General features: G+C 39.5%; 1 protein-coding gene across 1 annotated transcript; it reads left to right on the top strand.

The window, feature by feature from the left end:
- The first annotated feature begins 847 nt into the window (after window positions 1–847).
- Window positions 848–21,620, top strand: LOC110901093 (protein FAR1-RELATED SEQUENCE 5-like). Its single transcript, XM_022147943.1, has 4 exons — window positions 848–1,317; window positions 1,424–1,684; window positions 1,777–1,923; window positions 21,437–21,620. The coding sequence occupies exons 1-4, from the start codon at window positions 848–850 to the stop codon at window positions 21,618–21,620; spliced, it is 1,062 nt and encodes a 353-aa protein (XP_022003635.1).
- Window positions 21,621–22,052: the final 432 nt, after the last annotated feature.

The following is a 22,052-nucleotide window of genomic DNA, read 5'->3' as shown; positions in this document are numbered from 1 at the left end:
GCGATGTTCCTTTAGTATACGAGTTTATTTAATGACACCATGTGTAATACTTCCAGGGTGTTTTATATGTACATGGTGTTTTTGATGTATACTATTGAAGTTGAAGGGTGTTTTTTTATACCAGTTGTTTCTTTGTTACAATTTGATTAGTTGCGTATGGTGTTATGTTGTAGATATTACGTTGCGGTGTCTTTTTTTGCACATCTTTAGTGCTGAATGGTGTTTTCTGCATGGTTGTATAGTTCCATTTGGTGTTTTTTTTGGAGTGTATTATTTTCTTTCTTTTTTTATATTCAATATGGTGTCTTACCCATAAGTTGTTATTTCCATATGGTGTTATATTGTAAATGATATCCGTGGTGTCTTATTTTCGTTTATGTTGTCGTTAATATATACGTTGTTTGTTTAGTGGTGTTTTTTTCTATATATGATGTCATATTTTTCCAATTTTGTTTAACTGAATTTAACCAGGCTATCATTTAATTTAGTTTTTTCGTAGGCTTTCAAACTTATCAGCCGGTTGGGCAACTACATCTGTCTCTAAACTCCGGTAAGAGGACTTATTTACCTGAGGTGGATGACTCGATTAAGCCGAAGGATAAGATGACGTTTGATATGCATTCCTCTTTTATCAAAAGTATACAATGGCTTTAGGCTTCACTGCTAGGAAGTCTTCTCAATACACGCCTCATGGTGTTATAAAATCTAAATATTTCGTCTGCTCAAAGGAGGGAACTAAACCTTTAAGGCGATTGATACATCTAAAGAAATTGACACCTCAAATAATGGGTCAAAGAGGAAATCTATTCGACGTGTTCCTTCTATAAGGACGGGTTACGAAGCACGTATGTGTGTAAAGTTAAACGCTTCGAATCTATACAAGGTATATTCTTTCAAGGAGGCCCATAATCACTATTTTGTTGCTGAAGACGATAGGCGTTTACTCCCCGCTAACCGAGGTATGAACTACATGCAAGAGCAAGCTGTTAACGCGTTGAGCGCCTTGAATATTGGACCAGTCAAAGCCTTTAATATCACGAGGACACTATATGGTGGGTTTAACAAGGTTGGGGTAACCAAAAACGATTTTAAAAATTTTAAACGAGATCTGAACAGGTATATATTTGAGTTTGACGCTGATATGATGTATAAACGGCTATTGAGGAAGAAAGAGTACATGCCAAACTTTTCAATGGAGTATATAACCACAGAAGATGGTATATTAAGGGCGTTGTTTTGGGCCGATGAAGATGCCAAAAGGAATTTTTCGGTGTTTGGTGATGTTGTTTCATTTGATGTGACATATCGGCGTAACAAGTAAGTTTAATAATTATCATCCGCATTTTGATTTTTTTTATAACTTTTTTTGTTAAGCATATATCATTTAGTTGTATGGTGTTTTTAATCCATATTTTTTGTTTAGGTACAAAATGATGTTTATTCCATTTTTTGGTATCGACAACCACAATCGTAAGGTTACTCTTGGTGCCGCTATAATAGTTAACGAAATGGCTGAAACTTACAGTTGGTTGCTTAAGGTGTTTCGTGAAGCATTTGGTCATGCCCCTCCGGTGATTGTCACCGACCAAGACCCATCCATGAAGAAGGCTATTGAAGATCCATGGACTGAGATTAGGCATATGCTATGCATGTGGCACATTATGGACAAGCTTATTACTAAGGTGTTTACTTATTCGACCTTTTAAGTTTTTTTTTAATCATTTTACATACTTTTCTTGTAATTATTGTGTTATATGTTGTTCCATGGTGTTCCAGGTTGGTGCTACAATCTGCAATAGTACAGATTTCAAAAAAGAGGTTGTGTGCCATTGTGTGGACTGATTCAATTCTACCTGAGCAGTTTGAAAGTGATTGGGCTACCATAATGAACGATTTTAACTTGGTCGATCATGAGTGGCTGCAGTCAATTTATCAAATCAGGGATACTTAGATACCGGCTTTTTATCGCGAGGAGTTCATGTTCGGGCTTATGCATACCTCATGTCGTTCAGAGAGTGAGAACCATTTCTTTGAACAGTTTTGTAACCCAGAGTGTACTCTTGTCGAATTTCTCAGGCATTTTGATTATGCCATTGAAGCTCAGATACATGAGCACAGGAAGAACGACCATGACACCAGAAAGATGAAAGCTAACATATGGGCGGCAGACTTTGTTTTGGAGGATCAAGTGGCTAGTATATACACACGCACTATACTTTTTGACGTCCAACTGGAGATACAAAATGGTTTATACAACAACCCTCGAAAAACACCCCTAAACATCCTAATTATACCCCGTATACACATAAATGGACTCGTTTAAACCTTTATTTTTATAAATATCAAATAAACAAAGTTCTAGAGTGACTCGCCGACCGCGACAGGGTTGTCCCTGTGGTTCGCGGGGCACGACCGAGAGTCACCTGACGGATTCTCAACGTGCCACATGGCACGACACGCGGCGAAGCTAGGCTGGTGAGTAACCAGACCTAGCCGTAGCTAGGCCTAGCTCGCGGGGCGTGAAAGAAACAAAGAGGCGGGTCGTGGGACGCGAGCCAACCCATTTCCAGCCTATAAAAGGAGGCCTCGAGCCTCAGTTCAACTTGTTCATTTTATTTTCTTCTCTCAGCCCCTATTATAGCTAAAAGCTGCTCGATATTATACCCCTAAAACACGAAGCTCTGCCTCGTTGTAAGTATTTTAACCCCCGATCACTAATTCGTTACCCTACCCGATTGATATAGGACTCCGTAACGCATGTCGAGGCTCTGCCTGACTAAGTTCGTTGGAGTTCTGTCTCATGTTTTATGGCTAATGTGATTTGGGTTATCTTACTAACACGTGTGCATTGTTTAATTTAATAGAAATTAATCAGGAAAAGCAACAGGAAGCTATAGAATTACCTAAGTCTACAAAGTGATTCATTCTCTTTTTCTACCAAATTGTTTTACCAAAACCTCAAATATTTTCAGTTATACTTACAGTGATTGAGTCTATGTATTCTACAATTGCTGCCGGTATGTGGGGTTTTGTATACACTACTAGTAAATACGTTACTATTGGACAACGAGTTAGCCAATGAGTAATATGACCACAGTCATAGAACTACCAACATGACAAATACTGAATGAGTATATTGGTAGATATAAACATTGTAATCGCTCTCAATACTGTAAAGTTATAAAAGCTTGTTTTGATTAAACTGGGATGCGCTCGCCAGTATTTCTTGCTGATAAAATATTTTTAAAACGCGTTTCAGGTAACTTAATGTGAAGCTAATAGAAGCCATCCATGGAGCACCGAAGGCTTAAATATGTGGCTATAAAAGTTACCTAAATAAAAAGGAGATTATGTTTTCAATAATTAGGGTTTATCCCTATGAATGTATTATCAATGGAACAAGGGGTTTTATCCCATTTATTTATTATAAAAGTTTGGTGTTTTGAAACTCTGAAACTATTTCCTAACTACGGTCCTAATGTATCATTTCCGCTGCCAAATTAATAAACACTGATACCACCCGCTTTGTGTTGGCTCGCGATGCCCGCTATCGGGGTAGCGGCCGGGGGCAGCGACAGAAGGTTGTATCAGAGCCATGACACTGGTTTAAGCCATTTAGGGGTTCTGTTAATACCTAAATTTTAACCAATTGTGTTAAGAAATAACTTATGTGATTCTATGTAAATATGTTTATTATTATTTTGTGTTATTTGACAATTTGCTAGTTTACAATATGAGTGAGCAAGGTACCTTTGACGCTTACCGTCAATTACTTAATTCCTCAAAGAATGAAGGAACCTTATCCCATCCAACCTCAGGATATACCACTGATTCTGAGGAAGGAATCTTTATATTTAAAACCTAATCTGAGGAACCATTCCCCCATAAGAAGAGAGGATGGTTTAGTAGAGGAGCTCATGAAAGGAAGAAAAGAATGAAAAAATTCCAACAACAGCTAGCAATAGCAAAAGAAAATAGAGAAATGAATACCCAAACCCAGGAAATTAGACCATCATGGGAGGAGGAAAATAGAGAGATGAATACTCAAAACCAGGAAGCTAGACCATCGTGGGAGGAGGAACTTGATAGGCAATTGACTGATTTCCACATATTAACAAATACAGCAGCAGACCCAAATCTTAACTAAGTAGCTGAACCACAACTTCTACCCTTATTCCATAACCAACCAATTGAACTAGAACACAATCAGGAGGACCAATTCCCAATCCCAGCATTTGACCCCAATGAGATCCCTAGAATTCCCGCACCAAACCCTATAGAGTGGTATACAACCCTGACCCCTTTAGACCCGTGGTGGTATGACAACGGGTCAATTCAGGATATATTAGACAACCCGTACCTTTACAGAGAACCTATACCACGTCATCCTGAACAAGTACCAGCACCACTACCACCCACGAATCAAGAAAATGTGGAGGAACTTCGCCAGTATGACGAAGATTTAGTTTAAGAGGGAAACCGGATCCGTCAGATAGGAGAGAAACTCGTCTAGAAGTATGACGAGTGTGAGATGCAGTTCTAGCCAAGCCAACACCATATATATATATATATATATATATATATATATATATATATATATATACATGTGTGTGTGTAATTTCATACTTTGATAAAAAAAATATCAACTAGACTAGATAAACTAATATATATGGATGCATAGTTACTAGTATTTAAATTCCAGTTGTAATTTGTACTAGATGCATATATAGATATATATAAAAAGAGTAAGTCGCAATGCTCGACGTTTTTGACCAATACGCTTACGTGATTGTTTGTATTAAATCTTATTCTGTGATATTAATACTTGATAAATGTTTACAATTCAGATGGACAACGAAATAAATCAGGACAACCAGAATAATGACAATAACGGGAACTAAGTGAATAAAAGTGCCATCGAACATATAGTAGCACAAGGAATCATAGATGCCATGCCATATATTATCAAGACTATTAAAGAAGCAGAAAATAATAATTCTGTAATTGGAAGTAAACGTCAAACCACTGAACCAAGTCACAGGGTGAACGAAAATCACGGACCTCTAATCCAAGCTTCAAATCCAAAAAGAAGAAGAACCATATCATATGGTTGTTCTTATAAAGAATTCTTGACCTGCAAACCAATAGAATTCTCAGGCAATGAAGGAGCCATTTCAGCCTTGCGTTGGATAGAAAAGACAGAAGCAGTTATAAAAATAAGTAAATGTGAAGATGAAGATAAAATCATGTTTGCTTCTAATCTTTTTAAGAATGCAGCCTTAGAGTGGTGGAATACCATTCTCCAATCTAGAGGAAGTGACAGAGTTTATAATATGGAATGGACCATCTTTAAAGAGATAGTTGAAAGAAAATTCTATCCTCCTCATGAAAAGGAACAAATTGCTAATAAGTTCCTAAATCATAAAATGATTGGAATAGACTGCAGGGAATACACTACCATATTCTTTGAATATGCTAGGATAGTACCCACCTTAGCTTCACAAGAGCCAGTATTAATCTCCCGTTACATCTGGGGATTAATTAGTGAGATCAGACACGTAGGCAAGGCAGCCGGGCCACAAACCATAGAAGAAGCAGTAGAACTGGCCAACACCCTGACTAATGAGTTGGTGCGTACGCAAGAGGAAAACCAGAGAAAGAACCAAGCTCAAAAGCTTACCCAAGAATTTCATTACGGTAATTCCTACTGTGGGAAAGGTACAGGTTCTTCCTCTTCGCCCAACTTCAAGTGTTGCAAAAGGAAGCACTCAGGAAGGTGCTCAATATACTGCAACTTCGACAAAATTTCTAGACATAAGGAATAAGATTGCATGAAGAAAGCAAGAAATAGGCTATGCTTCAATTGTAGAGAAGCTGATCAGATCAAACCGAACTGTCCGAAACTAGCTCTAGCAACAACCAGCAAAGTTAAGGCAACCGAAGGACCCAAGAAGAATGCCAGAGCATTCGTTCTGATAGCAGAAGAAGCCAAGATGATTCCGGATGTGATTGCCGATACGTTTTTAGTTAATGATATTTTTGCTAAAGTATTATTTGACTCTGGTGCAAACCAAAGTTTTATCAATTCTTTCTACAAACTTCTCAATCAACCATTAACTAAACTTCAACAAGACTATCTGGTGGAGACGACAAATGGAGATTCTATTAAGATAAGTGAAATCCTGCAGGGAGCAAGGATAGAAATTCTAAATCATACTTTTACTACTAACTTTTTTCCAATGAATCTAGCTGGATTCGATGTTGTATTAGGAATGGATTGGTTGGTAGCCAATCATGCTAGTATTTTATGTGATCAAAAGTCTGTACAAGTAAGTACACCAAATGGTGAAAAGATCACAATTAAAGGAGACAAGCCAACCAGGTCAACAAAATTCATCTCTATGATGAAAGCTGTAAGCTATGCAAAGAAAGGAGGGATGGTGTATATGATTTCTATAATCATTAACACTAAAGGGAAAAGAATTAAAGATACTCCTGTAGTATCTAAATTCTCAGATGTTTTTCTAGAAGAGTTACCTGGATTACCTCCAAATCGAGAGGTTGAATTTAGAATTCACATAATACCAAGAATGACACCAATTGCCAAAGCCCCATATCAACTAGCACCAACAGAGATGCAGGAACTGAAGAAACAGTTGGACGAACTACTTGACAAAGGTTTTATACAGCCTAGTTCATCACCATGGAGAGCAGCGGTACTATTTGTCAAGAAGAAGGATGGATCAATGCGTTTGTGCATTGATTACCGAGAATTGAAAAAGGTTACGATTAAAAATCGGTACCCACTACCGAGAATCGATGACTTGTTCGATCAACTTCAAGGAGCTTGATTCTTTTCTAAGATAGACTTACGCTCAGGATATCATCAATTGAAAGTACATAAAGAGGACATTCCTAAAACTGCTTTCAGAACAAGGTACGGTCATTATGAATTTACAGTCATGCCATTTAGTTTAACCAATGCCCCAACCACATTTATGGATATGATGAATAAGATATGTAAGCCATACCTGGATAAATTCATAATTGTCTTTATAGATGATATTTTAATTTACTCTAAGAGTAAGGAGGATCATGCAGAGCATCTGCATATACTTCTGACATTGTTGAGAAAAGAAAAGCTTAATTTATGCTAAATTCTCAAACTGCGAATTCTGGTTACAAGAAGTACAATTCCTTGGACTTCTGGTTAATCATGAAGGAATTCATGTGGATCCCACAAAGATCGAGGCGATTACCAAATGGAAAGTCCCTGAATCACCAACGGAAGTAAGAAGTTTTCTTGGATTTGCAGGATATTATAGACGTTTTTTTTCAAGATTTCTCTAGGATAGCCATTCCATTAACCAAACTGACCTGCAAATTCAGTTAAGTTTTAATGGGGACCAAAACAGGAGGAAGCCATTAAGATTTTAAAGCAAAGTTTAACCAATGCACCGATACTCGCGTTACTAGAAGGAACTGAAGACTTTGTAGTCTACTGTGACGCGTCTGAGTTAGGATGCGGATGTGTGCTGATGCAACGTCAAAAGGTTATAGCTTATGCCTCTAGACAGCTTAAGAAACATGAAGAGAATTACACAACCCACGATCTAGAGTTAGGAGCCATAATTCTTGCCCTTAAGATTTGGAGACACTATCTTTACGGTAGTAAGTTTGTTGTATTCACAGATCATAAGAGTTTAAGATATGTTTTTGGGCAAAAGGAATTAAATATGAGACAGAGACGCTTCGATGGAAATTCTTAGTGATTATGATTGTCATATCCAGTATCATGCAGGTAAAGCTAATTTAGTAGCTGATGCTTTAAGTCAAAAGTATCATGAAAAGACAAAACGAGTACGCTCTCTCAGATTAAATCTGCAGATAAATTTAAATGAGCAAATTAGAGAGATACAGGAAACAGTAATCAAGGACGATGCTGAAGGTTTAAAAGGAATGATTAAGGAATTAAACAAGGATTAGATGGAATTTGAAGATTCCATAAGAAAAGGATCTGGATACCTATTCAAGGGAACCTACGAAACCAAATTCTAGAAGAAACCCATAAGTCTAAATATGCAATACATCCCGGTAGTGATAAGATGTATCAAGACTTAAGATGGAATTTCTGGTGGATAGGAATGAAAAAGGATATAGCAAACTATGTTGCTAAATGTCTAACCTGTTCACAGGTTAAAGCTGAATATCAGAAACGTTAGGGTTATTGCAGCAATTAGAAATGCCAATATGGAAATGGGAATTGATAACAATGGAATTTGTTACCAAATTACCCAAGACACGAAAAGGTAATGATAAAATTTGGGTGATTGTTGACAGATTAACCAAATCTGCTCATTTCTTACCTATGAAGGAAACTTTCAGTATGGAACAGTTAGCCAAGTTATATGTAAATGAAATAGTTTCATTACATGGAATTCCTTTATCCATTGTATCTAACAGAGATAGCCGTTTTACATCTCTTTTTTGGACAAGTTTCCAAAAAGCAATGGAACCAGGTTAAATCTAAGCACAACTTATCATCCTCAAACGGACGAACAAAGAGAAAGGACAATTCAGACAATGGAAGATATGCTTAGAGCCTGTGTAATGGACCTTGGAGGAAATTGGGACGATCATTTGCCATTAATAGAATTTTCCTACAACAACAGCTATCATACCAGCATCAATGCTGCACCGTTTGAAGCACTCTATGGACGAAAAATGCCAAACTCCAATCTGTTGGGCAGAGATTGGAGAAAAGCAACTATCTGGACCAGAGATAGTGCAGGAAACAACGGATAAGATCATTCAAGTCAAGGAAAGACTAAAAGCAACACGAGATCGTCAAAAGAGTTATGCAGATAACAGATGAAAACCATTGGAATTTCAAGTTGAAGATAAGGTATTATTAAAAGTTTCTCCATGGAAAGGAGTGGTCAGATTCGTTAAAAGAGGAAAGCTAAGCCCAAGGTATGTTGGACCTTTTGAGAGTACCAAAAGAATAGGACCAGTAGCTTATCAGCTACAACTGCCAGAGGAAATGGCAGGAATACATGATGTATTTCATGTATGTAATCTCAAAAAGTGCTTAGCAGACGAATCATTAGTGATACCTCTTCAGGACATAAAGGTAAATGAGAAGCTTAAGTTTGTAGAGAAACGGCTTCAGATTGAAGATAGAAAAATCAAGAATCTCAAGCACAAGAGATTAGTTCTGGTCAAAGTAAAATGGGATTCAAAGAGAGGACCAAAATATACATGAGAACTCGAGTCAGAAATGCAACATAAATATCCACATCTGTTCCAATGAATCTCAAGGACGAGATTTAAAACAAGGTGGGGCGGATATAAAAACCCTCAAAAACACCCCTAAACGTCCTAATTATACCCCGTATACACGTAAACGGACCCATTTAAACCTTCATTTTTGTAAAAATCAAATAAAACAAAGTTCTAGAGTGACTCGCGGGCCACGACAGGGTTGTCCCTGTGGTTCGCGGGGCGCGACCGAGAGTCACCTGACGGATTCTCAACGTGCCACATGGCATGACACGCAGCAAAGATAGGCTGGTGAGTAACCAGACCTAGCCGTAGCTAGGCCAGGCTTGCGGGGCGCGAAAGAAACAAAGAGGAGGGTCGCAGGGCGCGAGCCAGCCCGTTTCCAGCCTATAAAAGGAGGCCTCTAGCCTCAGTTCAACTCGTTCATTTTCTTTTCTTCTCTCAGCCCTATAATAGCTAAAAGATGCTCGATATTATACGCCTAAAACACGAAGCTCTGCCTCGTTGTAAGTATTTTAACCCCCGATCGCTAGTTCGTTACCCTATCCAATTGATCTAGGAATCCGTAACGTATGTCGAGGCTCTGCCTGACTAAGTTCGTTGGAGTTCTGTCTCGTGTTGTATGGCTAATGTGATTTGGGTTATCTTACTAACAGGTGGGCATTGTTTATTTTAATTGAAAATAATCAGGAAAAGCAACAGCAAGCTATAGAATTACCTAAGTCTACAAAGTGAGTCATTCTCTTTTTCTACCAAACTGTTTTACCAAAACCTCAAATATTTTCAGCTATACTTATAATGATTGTGTCTAAGTATTATACAATTGTTGCCGGTATGTGGGGTTTTGTATACACTACTAGTAAATAGGTTACTATTGGACAACGAGTTAACCAATGAGTAATATGACCACAGTCATGGAACTGCCAACATGAAAAATACCGAATGAGTATATTGGTAGATATAAACATTGTAATCGCTCTCAATACTGTAAAGTTATAAAACTTTGTTTTGATTAAACTGGGATGCACTCGCCAGTATTTCTTGCTGATAAAATCTTTTTAAAACGCGTTTCAGGTAACTTAATGTGAAGCTAATAGAAGCCATCCATGGAGCACTGAAGGCTTAAAGAAGTGGCTATAAAAGTTACCTAATTAAAAAGGAGATTATGTTTTCAGTAATTAGGGTTTATCCCTATAAATGTATTATCAATGGAACATGGGTTTTTATCGCAGTTATTTATTATAAAAGTTTGGTGTTTTGAAACTCTAAAACTATTTCCTAAGTACGGTCCTGATGTCTCATTTCCACTGCCAAACTAATAAACACCGATACCACCCGCTCTGTGTTGGCTCGCGGCGCCCGCTTCCGGGGTAGGGGCCGGGGGCTGTGACAGTTTACACAAATGTGCTATCGGAAAGTGGGAAACGATGGGTGACTTCGTTAACTTTTTTGTGAAGGACTGGGAACAACCATGCACTACTTTCTTCGCGGTATATACAAAGAATTAAATATCTAAGTTTAACTATAATCTCCTCGAGTTTACACATGTTGTTTTGTAGTGTTATGTGTCAGAACGTATAGTACCTCCCGATTTACGGATACATATGGTGTTATGTATCTAAAGTATAGTTTTTTGCTCCATATGGTATTTTTTGTGGTGTGTTTATGCTGTCATGTATGTAACAAAATTTTAATTTTTTAACAGTGTCTTAAAGGTTATGATGCGGGAGGACGACATGACTGTGTGTTGTACATGCAAAAGATTCGAACAGTTTGGGTTGTTGTGCTCACACATCTTTTGTTTGCTTAAGATGCTTGATGTTAGCGAGTTTCCAAAAAACTATATCTTACGACGTTGGACACGGGAGGCTGTTCCCAATAGTGCCCCTGGTGCTATTCTAGGTATCAACGATAGGGATGATCATTATAATGAAGTTAACCGTGTTGTACGTGAGATCACATACTCTACGGAGTCGGATATCAACAAGCTTGTCACCAACTTTGATGTGTTGTGCTCGTTCAGGGATCATGTTGTTAACTATTTCAAAACAGCTGATGAGGCGGTGGTCAATGCCCCACGTAAGAGCTGTCGTGAAATGTCACACCCCCAAAAATACCACCTGTGGAAACCCTGTTAGGCGTGTGACAACCAATAACGAGCCACTAATCATGTTGAACCCATACAAGTTTTTAAATGAAAATCATCACTTATTAATAAAAAGTATCAACAATAAGTTTAAATAAACCCAACATTGTTCAGCGGAAGTAATTAGTAAACCATAAATAAACCGTTTCAAAACCAATGTATTATATCAGTAATTCCATCACATGTATCCATCCAGTTCAACCAATGACCACTCCTGCCACTCCAGTCTGCAAGTCCCAATCCAAAACACCTAACGACCTGCGAGCATGCAACAAGTGTATCAGACAATGCTGGTGAGTTCATAGTTTTACGAAAACATTGGTTACCAAGTATTTAGTTAATCCATTGAAGTTAATTCCGAAAGTAATGTTGATAATACCCCGAATACAAGACGGCTTTTGATTATTTTGCCCTTTCTCCAATGCTCCTATCAAAGCATTGGTCATGACTAGGTCATTAGTTCAACACCCGTCCTCCCAGGAACGGGGTGAGGTTGCCAAACCTAAGTAGCGCTACTAACTAATACCATGTTACCTCCCAGGTAACCAAACAACACGGAGGGACTTTAAAGGTGATAGGAAGAGTATATTATCCAACATTCCCGTTTTTACCCAAAAGACTTATCCCTCCCTGGAATACCCACTGACTGTCCCAACCACCGGGACGCATGCTCAATAGATGAACTCACCTTTGGTTTGCTCGGTAAGATTAAGTATCTTGTTTATCAATCAAGCACGCCCTAAAAGGGTTACTGATAATAGTCAGTTCTACGTACACATAAACCCCATGTTTCACGTACAACAAGTCATGTATTCCTTATTCACTTATCACACAGTCACGATACATGTAGCACACACGTAAAGTTCAAGCCATAACAGTCAATCAATTAGTCTCTAGTGTATACATAGTTCATAAACCAATCCGTCACATTAATTCATATATATAATGCATGCAGCAGTTAATTCGTTGGCACTCGAAATGTGCAACGTACAAACCAGTGATCGATCTATGACTCGCGCGGCCCAACGTATTGTTTACGTTATGTGCGGCCCCGTTTAATACCAACTGCATAACACCCATTGACCTTCGACCCATCCTGAGTCAATCTGTTACAAGATCCAATCCCTATTTCTTAACTATTGTTTAACTAATAATTATCACACCTATTAATTCACCTCATACTTTTACCACTACATAGAATTAACTGTTCCAATAAAAATCCACTACTTAAGTGTTTAATTTACACATGCATGTGGCCCATTACCCCACATCGACCCAAGTGATGAGGTGATCACATTCTGTTTACCTCGGCCCAATTACTTTCCCTGCCCAGTTTCATGTGCCACAATAATTTCACAACACCACCCTATGACTTCAACTTATCCATACACCCAAATCCAAATTTAATCGACCGCATACGTTATTTCAATAATCAGATTATTGGTCCATGCTTTAGTGATTTCCTTATCCAACTATGACAATCTATAAGTGATTAAGAACAATGGACGAGAACTGAAATCATATGTTCATCATATGTCGTGATACAAATACAGTCTATAATCAAGAGTTATCATCAAGTAATAAGTCAACTATCAAGATGAATCCTGGGAATCCCTAAACACCCTACGAAATTAGTTAACATTACATGAATCGTGTGTTTATAGAGGGCCTATTATCATGTTCATCTAAAACAAATTTATGGATATCATCATTGCCTTTATTGTTTTCTAACAATCAACAGTCATCGTTTTCATCCTTTAACAGCCATTATTGCTTAGGCTATTAACAACAAGCATCATCATTTATCATTTACACATTCAATCACACAAGAGGTTACTCCTTTATTTCACAGTTTATACACTACAAAGAATTTAAAACAAATGTTGATGAGCATAAACTGACCAAGAGTTTACGAGACGAAAGGAGATGTTCGCTACCACTGCTACCGCCCGATTCGGAGTTCCGACGGTCCACCGCCGCCGTAGCCAGTGACTTCTCTGCTGCTATCAGTCGTCTTCCCCGCTCTCTTCTGATCGGAAACACACCACCACCATTCTATCGTTGTGCCGTCGTATATAAACAGACGGAGTTGAGCTCCATTAACACTTGTCGCGATCGCCGTGAAACACCACCTCCGTCAGTCTTCCGCTGTTGGCGTGTTGTTGTCGGCAACCGGTTATTGGCCAGAAGCTATCTCCGGCGATCGGAGGTAGAGGGGATATAGGAGTGTGCGGCTGAATTATTGTTATGTGTGGGTAGGGTTTGTAGTTTTCTTAAATATTGTGATGATATGATAATTGCAAGATGTCACGTAATCCCCTACTTAAATTGCCAATCAACAAATATTGTGATAATATGTGGTGGGCCGGTCATGAGATGCACAAGGAATGGAGTGGGCCGATGTTGTAGATGGTGTGGGCTCGGTTTGCTATATTGTGAGATAATCAAGATTTACACTAAGTTCATATCCACTACATCCAAATGCATAAATAATGCTAACAATTATGCTAACAATTTATCAAGTGGGCCGATCCAAATGATTTCCTCGGCTACACATTTTGGGCCGAAATAATCAAAACATACACAAGGAACAATTAAAGCACATCAAAGACTAGTTGGGCTCATGAAATCTATTTGGGTAGACATGGTATGTGTTTGTAAGGTATAGTCATAAAGCCCAAGATATACGCGGCCCGATCCAATTCCACTAAGTGAATTAATCAGTTTATCATTTAAGTTTAACGGAGTTAAGATCACAAGATTACACATTACTAACCTCGAAAGTTCGGGTTGTTACATCAGCCCCAACTTTAAAGAAATTTCATCCCGAAATTTGACAAGTAAGAACAGAGGAGTGAAGTGAGAAATCAAGATTGTTGCGGATTTTCCTCAGGTGCCACATCATCCCCAACTTGAAAGGGAATTTCGTCCCGAAATTCGCCAATGATAATAGATGTTGACACAATCGTTTAGATAACTTCGGATCCTAGAGTTTACTCAGACCATTGCATTCCTACGTGAACTCCGGTCTACATCATGAATTCCAACGAACTCTCAAAATCTGGGTACGACTATATTAATCGAACCTTGACTTCCAGGTCCACGTGTTCGATAAATTTCTCCAGTAAAGGTATCGCACGTGCTTCATCAGACATCAGTTAAGCTCGCCACGCTTTCCAAGCATCCCACACCCTCTCAGGGGGAGACTTTCAACACGATACGATCGCCGACAGCGATCTTCCAATGTTTCCCAAGTTTATCAGCTTCCCTGACGGTCACGCGTTGCCACCAAACGATTTCCGATCCAAGGAATCTTCCCAAGAGTTTCGAGTACAGGTTCCGAACCTGTGATTTGGTTGTCACCCGCCTCAATTCAACAAGGAGATTAATGTTACTGTCCATGCAATGCCTCAAACAGAGCTGTCTGAATACTAGAATGGTAACCTCTACAGTAGAGCTCAGCCAAAGATATGTGTCCTTCATAATTCCACCAAGTCAATCACACACATGCTCGCAGCATGTCTTCGAGTGTCAGGATGGTTCATGTACTCTGACCGTTTGTCCTATGTAATGCTCATGTCTAGATGTGAGCTTAGGGTGTTGCGTATTGCCTGACATAAATCATACATATATTAAATTCAGAGGTAACAGGAGTTGGCACCTCGTGCCTAGAAGCCGCCTCTCTCAGAGGAACATTCACAACTGTGAAGACTCGTTAGTTTACTTGATTGCAAGAAAGTGTGTTGGTATCATGAGACAATCAACGATCACTCAGGTGATATCGTTTCCGTTTCGAGTTGTAAGCAGACTAGTGACAGATTCCATGGCAATTCTGTTCTCAGTTCCAAATGGGTGTTTCTGGTTGCCAATATCCCACATTGACTTTCCCACAAGTCAAACATCGATCTCATGCGTTGCTATGTGGGCCTTCAGGCCCGGTCATCCGTACATGGTCTTCAGGTTTTAATTCATCCTATCAAAACTCAAATGAATGGGATATCGAAACCCGAGTGCTTTGCCTGCACCAGCTCCCAAAGGTTGTTGTATAGGGAGGCCCAAATTCGTTCCATGAAGTAGCAAATATCGTCCGACCTACCAAAGGTTGCTTCCCTATGCCCCGCATGGGTTAATCTGGAGAACTCTCTTCCTTTAGTTCTTCAGTTTGAGCAAGGTGAGTCTGATCAGGTAAGTTAGAGTCGATAGCGGGCTGCAAAGCTCGTGCACGTCCAGGTTTCGCGGTCGTATTCATTCAAAAGTTCCACCCAGCGTTACCATCACGTGTTTAGCTCTTTTGAAACAAGGGTACACGGGAGGCCCTTGTGATCGGTCTAAGTGGTGTATTCGGTACCGTCCAAGTAATGCCTCCCATTTAAATCCAAAGACTACGGCTTCCACCTCAGGTCGTGACTCGTGCAGTTCTTCCTGTAAGTCCATTACGTAAGTCATCACTTTCTTGTGTGGCGTCGATGTGTAAACATTGCAGAGCTGGGATTCGAAAGCTGAAAAGACGTCCTCCTGTTTTGTCTTTCACAAACACAGCACCCTACTGTGCTAAAGAGATTTAAGCTGCGCGATCTTCGAAAATCATGTGGTGAATCTGCGATAGAGTCTAGTGTGACCAAGAAATTGCTGCATCCTCGAAGGGATCTTTGGTGCCGAACAATATCTAACGAAATGGGTCCTTAGCGAGATCCTCATGTATTCCCACTTTGTTGATCATATGACCAAAAAGGTATCTCTCGAATCCAGAAATTACCTTTAACAAGACTTCGCGCGGAGTGGCTCCTCCCTCAGGAGCTCTAAAATAAGATACAAATGCCGCCCATGATGTTCCTTCCTCTTGGATATGACCCAGAACGTCATCCATAAATACGGTCGATTCATGTGGTCCATAAAGCTGCTGGTATGTTGATTAACTCAATGGTCATGGTGTACAAAGTCGCAACGGCCGTATTGCGTTCGATATGCCGTTTCGGGAACATTCTCCTCTTGGTCTTCCGTCAATACATGGTTGAGGCAAACAGTTCTTGATTGTCACCTTGCTGAGTTCTGGATAATCAGTACACATACGAAAAGGCTTTATCTTCCCGAATATAGCTGGGGCTCCCTACAGCGAACAAAACTATGTCTAATAAAACTCCTGTCCAACAGTTCCTATAGATAGTCCTTGCAACCCTCCTGGTGCAAGACGGTATGTAGCACGAGCAATCAGGGCTGCCCCTTTCGTGAGATCAAACTGAGATTCTGCCTAACAGTGGTGGAAGTAAATCAGAAAGCTCCTCGGGTAGCACACTGAGAGGAATCACGAACAATGATGGATCCTTGATCATTTTTTCCTTAGCCTCAACATCAAGAACAGTTGCTAACGTAGCGTGGTGATCCCTCCGTAGACACTGCTAGGCCTTGATAGCTGATATGGTGCTAACCTTTGCACCACTCTGTTGTTTTAGAACAAATAACGATTCTCCACACAAAATTTCCTCCTCACAAGGTATGTCTGCGCGATTTTTGAATAACCAATCCACGCTAACTACTGCATTGTAACCATCAGGGGTAGTAGAAGGAAGGTCGATGTCGAACACCTGTTCCCCCAAGGTCGAGCTTGCATCCCAGCGAACATATAAGGCTTTAATTGACTTGCATCAGCCGACTCCACAACAGGTTCGGTTTCAAGAAGCATCAAGGTTAAACAGAACAGAGACGAAGCGAATAGCTACCCGTCCAAGCTATCATGTTGCTATTACGCCCGGTATAGCCTATGACAATACTAAATGTCCTCCCACGAGCTTCATTTCTAGTGTTGTTTTTGTCACGAGAATTTCCAGTACTGCCGCTGTTCCCTTGGTTGTCAATCCTTGTCGAGGTCGCCTTCGTTTCCATACTGTAAGTTACGATCACGAGTACCTTGATGTTGCCACGACTGTTGCCTCTAATATTGTTGCCTGTAACGGTGTCCCACATCCTTTCACCATCAAGGTCCATCTTTTCACACTCCGTGCCATGTTCTAAGGCACTACTCATAGTGCGGGCGGTTACACAGTCCGCTCTACAGTCAATCGTCATCGATTTTGTCCCGATTGGTTCGTAAAAGTCAACTCCCAACAGTCGTTGGCTGGGGTTGAGGATTCGATTAGAGTCAAATCCCTGTTGCTCGATGCCGGTAACTAGGGTCGTTCAAATGCTGAAGTCGGTAAGGTACTACGTTTACCCTCTTGTCCATCGTTCTTGCAAGCTGACTGAGTAATTCACGGTATGTTGTGAGAGTGCTGCAAAAGTGATCGCACTTCGGGATCTAAGGCGTCAACATGCTAAGTTCCAGCAAACAAAGATAAGTGAGAAAAGTATAGTCTAATCATTTGACGCCGAGCCATCCAACTCAGGGACGTTCGTACTAGCACCTAACATTCTACACAATTCGCTAGGCGTTCGGATGTGTGATCAGGTGATACTCGTTAGCATCGAGATCCGTAAGGATTCAGAAAGGGGTGAAAAGATCATATTCGGGTAGGAGACAATCACTACTATGACTCCTATAGACTGCTGAGTTCTAACATAACATCAATTAACAGAGCGGAACCCCTCTCACACTCGTTAAGCCTCATTGGGACTCACAGGCACCCCACATTATTATTATGTGTGCACCCATAATAATAAGGCAATTTGCATGCTTATCTCAGTGCCTCTTAACTCGCGCTAAAAGGTTCCCCGAATTCGAGCAATAAGACAGATGACGCCACAACATAGATCATGAAAGTTCAAGAAGAGTCGCACTCTTAAAACACGTAACATGGGTTGGTACATAGAAGTTCATACTGCAGTGCTAAGTGTGCATCCATGTGTGATATTATTCATAAGCAAACACTAGATATACTATGCAATAGTAAACAAGAAACGAACCTTGCAGTCTGGAGCTGAGTGTCATGGTCGATTTCGGATCTGTTCGGTTATAGTCTGGTTTTATAAAAACGTTTTAAAACCAAGTTCACTATAACCAGTGGCTCTGATACCAAACTGTCACACCCCCAAAAATACCATCTATGGAAACCCTGTTAGGCGTGTGACAACCAATAACGAGCCACTAATCATGTTGAACCCATACAAGTTTTTAAATGAAAATCATCACTTATTAATAAAAAGTATCAACAATAGGTTTAAATAAACCCAACATTGTTCAGCGGAAGCAAATAGTAAACCATAAATAAACTGTTTCAAAACTAATGTATAATATCAGTAATTCCATCACATGTATCCATCCAGTTCGACCAATGACCACTCCTGCCGCTCCAGTCTGCAAGTCCCAATCCAAAATACCTAACGACCTGCGAGCATGCAACAAGTGTATCAGACAACGCTGGTGAGTTCATAGTTTTACGAAAACATTGGTTACCAAGTGTTTAGTTAATCCATTGAAGTTAATTCCGAAAGTAATGTTGATAATACCCCGAATACAAGACGGCTTCTGATTATTTTGCCCTTTCTCCAATGCTCCTATCAAAGCATTGGTCATGACTAGGTCATTAGTTCAACACCCTTCCTCCCAGGAACGGGGTGAGGTTGCCAAACCTAAGTAGCGCTACTAACTAATACCATGTTACCTCCCAGGTAACCAAACAACACGGAGGAACTTTAAAGGTGATAGGAAGAGTATATTATCCAACATTCCCGTTTTTACCCAAAAGACTTATCCTGTTTACCATCGGGACGCATGCTCAATAGATGAACTCACCTTTGGTTTGCTCGATAAGATTAAGTATCTTGTTTATCAATCAAGCACGCCCTAAAAGGGTTACCGATAATAGTCAGTTCTACGTACACATAAACCCCATGTTTCACGTACAACAAGTCATGTATTCCTTATTCACTTATCACACAGTCACGATACATGTAGCACACACGTAAAGTTCAAGCCATAACAGTCAATCAATTAGTCTCTAGTGTATAGATAGTTCATAAACCAATCCGTCACATTAGTTCATATATATAATGCATGCAGCAGTTAATTCGTTGGCACTCGAAATGTGCAACGTACAAACCAGTGATCGTTCTATGACTCGCGCGGCCCAACGTATTGTTTACGTTATGTGCGGCCCCGTTTAATACTAACTGCATACCACCCATTGACCTCCGACCCATCCTGAGTCAATCTGTTACAAGATCCAATCCCTATTTCTTAACTATTGTTTAACTAATATTTATCACACCTATTAATTCACCTCATACTTTTACCACTACATAGAATTCACTGTTCCAATAAAAATCCATTACTTATGTGTTTAATTTACACATGCATGTGGCCCATTACCCCACATCGACCCAAGTGATGAGGTGATCACATTCTGTTTACCTCGGCCCAATTACTTTCCCTGCCCAGTTTCATGTGCCACAATAATTTCACAACACCACCCTATGACTTCAACTTATCCATACACCCAAATCCAAATTTAATCGACCGCATACGTTATTTCAATAATCAGATTATTGGTCCATGCTTTAGTGATTTCCTTATCCAACTATGACAATCTATAAGTGATTAAGAACAATGGACGAGAACTGAAATCATATGTTCATCATATGTCGTGATACAAATACAGTCTATAATCAAGAGTTATCATCAAGTAATAAGTCAACTATCAAGATGAATCCTGGGAATCCCTAAACACCCTACGAAATTAGTTAACATTACATGAATCGTGTGTTTATAGAGGGCCTATTATCATGTTCATCTAAAACAAATTTATGGATATCATCATTGCCTTTATTGTTTTCTAACAATCAACAGTCATCGTTTTCATCCTTTAACAGCCATTATTGCTTAGGCTATTAACAACAAGCATCATCATTTATCATTTACACATTCAATCACACAAGAGGTTACTCCTTTATTTCACAGTTTATACACTACAAAGAATTTAAAACAAATGTTGATGAGCATAAACTGACCAAGAGTTTACGAGACGAAAGGAGATGTTCGCTACCACTGCTACCGCCCGATTCGGAGTTCCGACGGTCCACCGCCGCCGTAGCCAGTGACTTCTCTGCTGCTATCAGTCGTCTTCCCCGCTCTCTTCTGATCGGAAACACACCACCACCATTCTATCGTTGTGCCGTCGTATATAAACAGACGGAGTTGAGCTCCATTAACACTTGTCGCGATCGCCGTGAAACACCACCTCCGTCAGTCTTCCGCTGTTGGCGTGTTGTTGTCGGCAACCGGTTATTGGCCAGAAGCTATCTCCGGCGATCGGAGGTAGAGGGGATATAGGAGTGTGCGGCTGAATTATTGTTATGTGTGGGTAGGGTTTGTAGTTTTCTTAAATATTGTGATGATATGATAATTGCAAGATGTCACGTAATCCCCTACTTAAATTGCCAATCAACAAATATTGTGATAATATGTGGTGGGCCGGTCATGAGATGCACAAGGAATGGAGTGGGCCGATGTTGTAGATGGTGTGGGCTCGGTTTGCTATATTGTGAGATAATCAAGATTTACACTAAGTTCATATCCACTACATCCAAATGCATAAATAATGCTAACAATTATGCTAACAATTTATCAAGTGGGCCGATCCAAATGATTTCCTCGGCTACACATTTTGCGCCGAAATAATCAAAACATACACAAGGAACAATTAAAGCACATCAAAGACTAGTTGGGCTCATGAAATCTATTTGGGCAGACATGGTATGTGTTTGTAAGGTATAGTCATAAAGCCCAAGATATACGCGGCCTGATCCAATTCCACTAAGTGAATTAATCAGGTTATCGTTTAAGTTTAACGGATTTAAGATCACAAGATTACACATTACTAACCTCGAAAGTTCAGGTTGTCACATGAAAGGTTTGCTGAAATTACCGGTAACACACAACCATCAAATGTAACCGTTCGTGTTCCTGTTGGAACTAGATACAAAGGTATGGCTAAGCCTAAACGGATGAAGTCTAAACGTGAAATTGCTGTAAGTTAATTGGGAAAAAAAAAGATGTGAGTGTCAAAACTGTTTTAGATATGGGCATAACGTACGTACTTGCAAAAAACCTAAATGGAGTAAAGAAGATGCTAGTTCCGAGGAGGGCGGTGAAGAAGCCGATGAAGGTGACGAGGAGGAAGCCGTCTGGGAAGAAATTGAAGAAGCTCTTGATGAACAAGATCAGGACGAAGAAGACGAGGAGGATAGAGAAGAGGATTAGGAAGTTATTTAGAGATGTCTAAACATTTGGTTATTTTTAACTTATTTTCTTTTTGTTTCGTACATTGTTAGGTTTTCAATGGTTATTCGGATTGGTAGAAACTCGTAGTTTTATTTGTCTGGTTTCGGTCAAATTTTATATTACCGATGAGAACGTTGTATATTTTGTGTATTATTTCATTTAAATCTGCTTTTTTTTGTTATTCGATAGTGTTATATCTGTTCAGGGTGTTTTATTATGTATGTTGGAAGTTTAATAGTGTTATTTCTTTGCGCACAATGTTTTAATGTGCATATGAGTTGTACTGTTTTTATTTATATTTTTGTTTTGTTTTACTTAAATCTGCTTATTTGTTATTTAATGGTGTTATATCTGTTCATGGTGTTTTATTGTGTATGTTGGAAGCTTAATGGTGTTATTTCTTTCCACACA

The sequence above is a fragment of the Helianthus annuus genome, chromosome 13 (assembly GCF_002127325.2).
Source record: "Helianthus annuus cultivar XRQ/B chromosome 13, HanXRQr2.0-SUNRISE, whole genome shotgun sequence".
NCBI lineage: Eukaryota > Viridiplantae > Streptophyta > Magnoliopsida > Asterales > Asteraceae > Helianthus > Helianthus annuus.
Note: the sequence above shows the minus strand (reverse complement) of the source record. Positions and strands in the feature narration are given on the sequence as shown.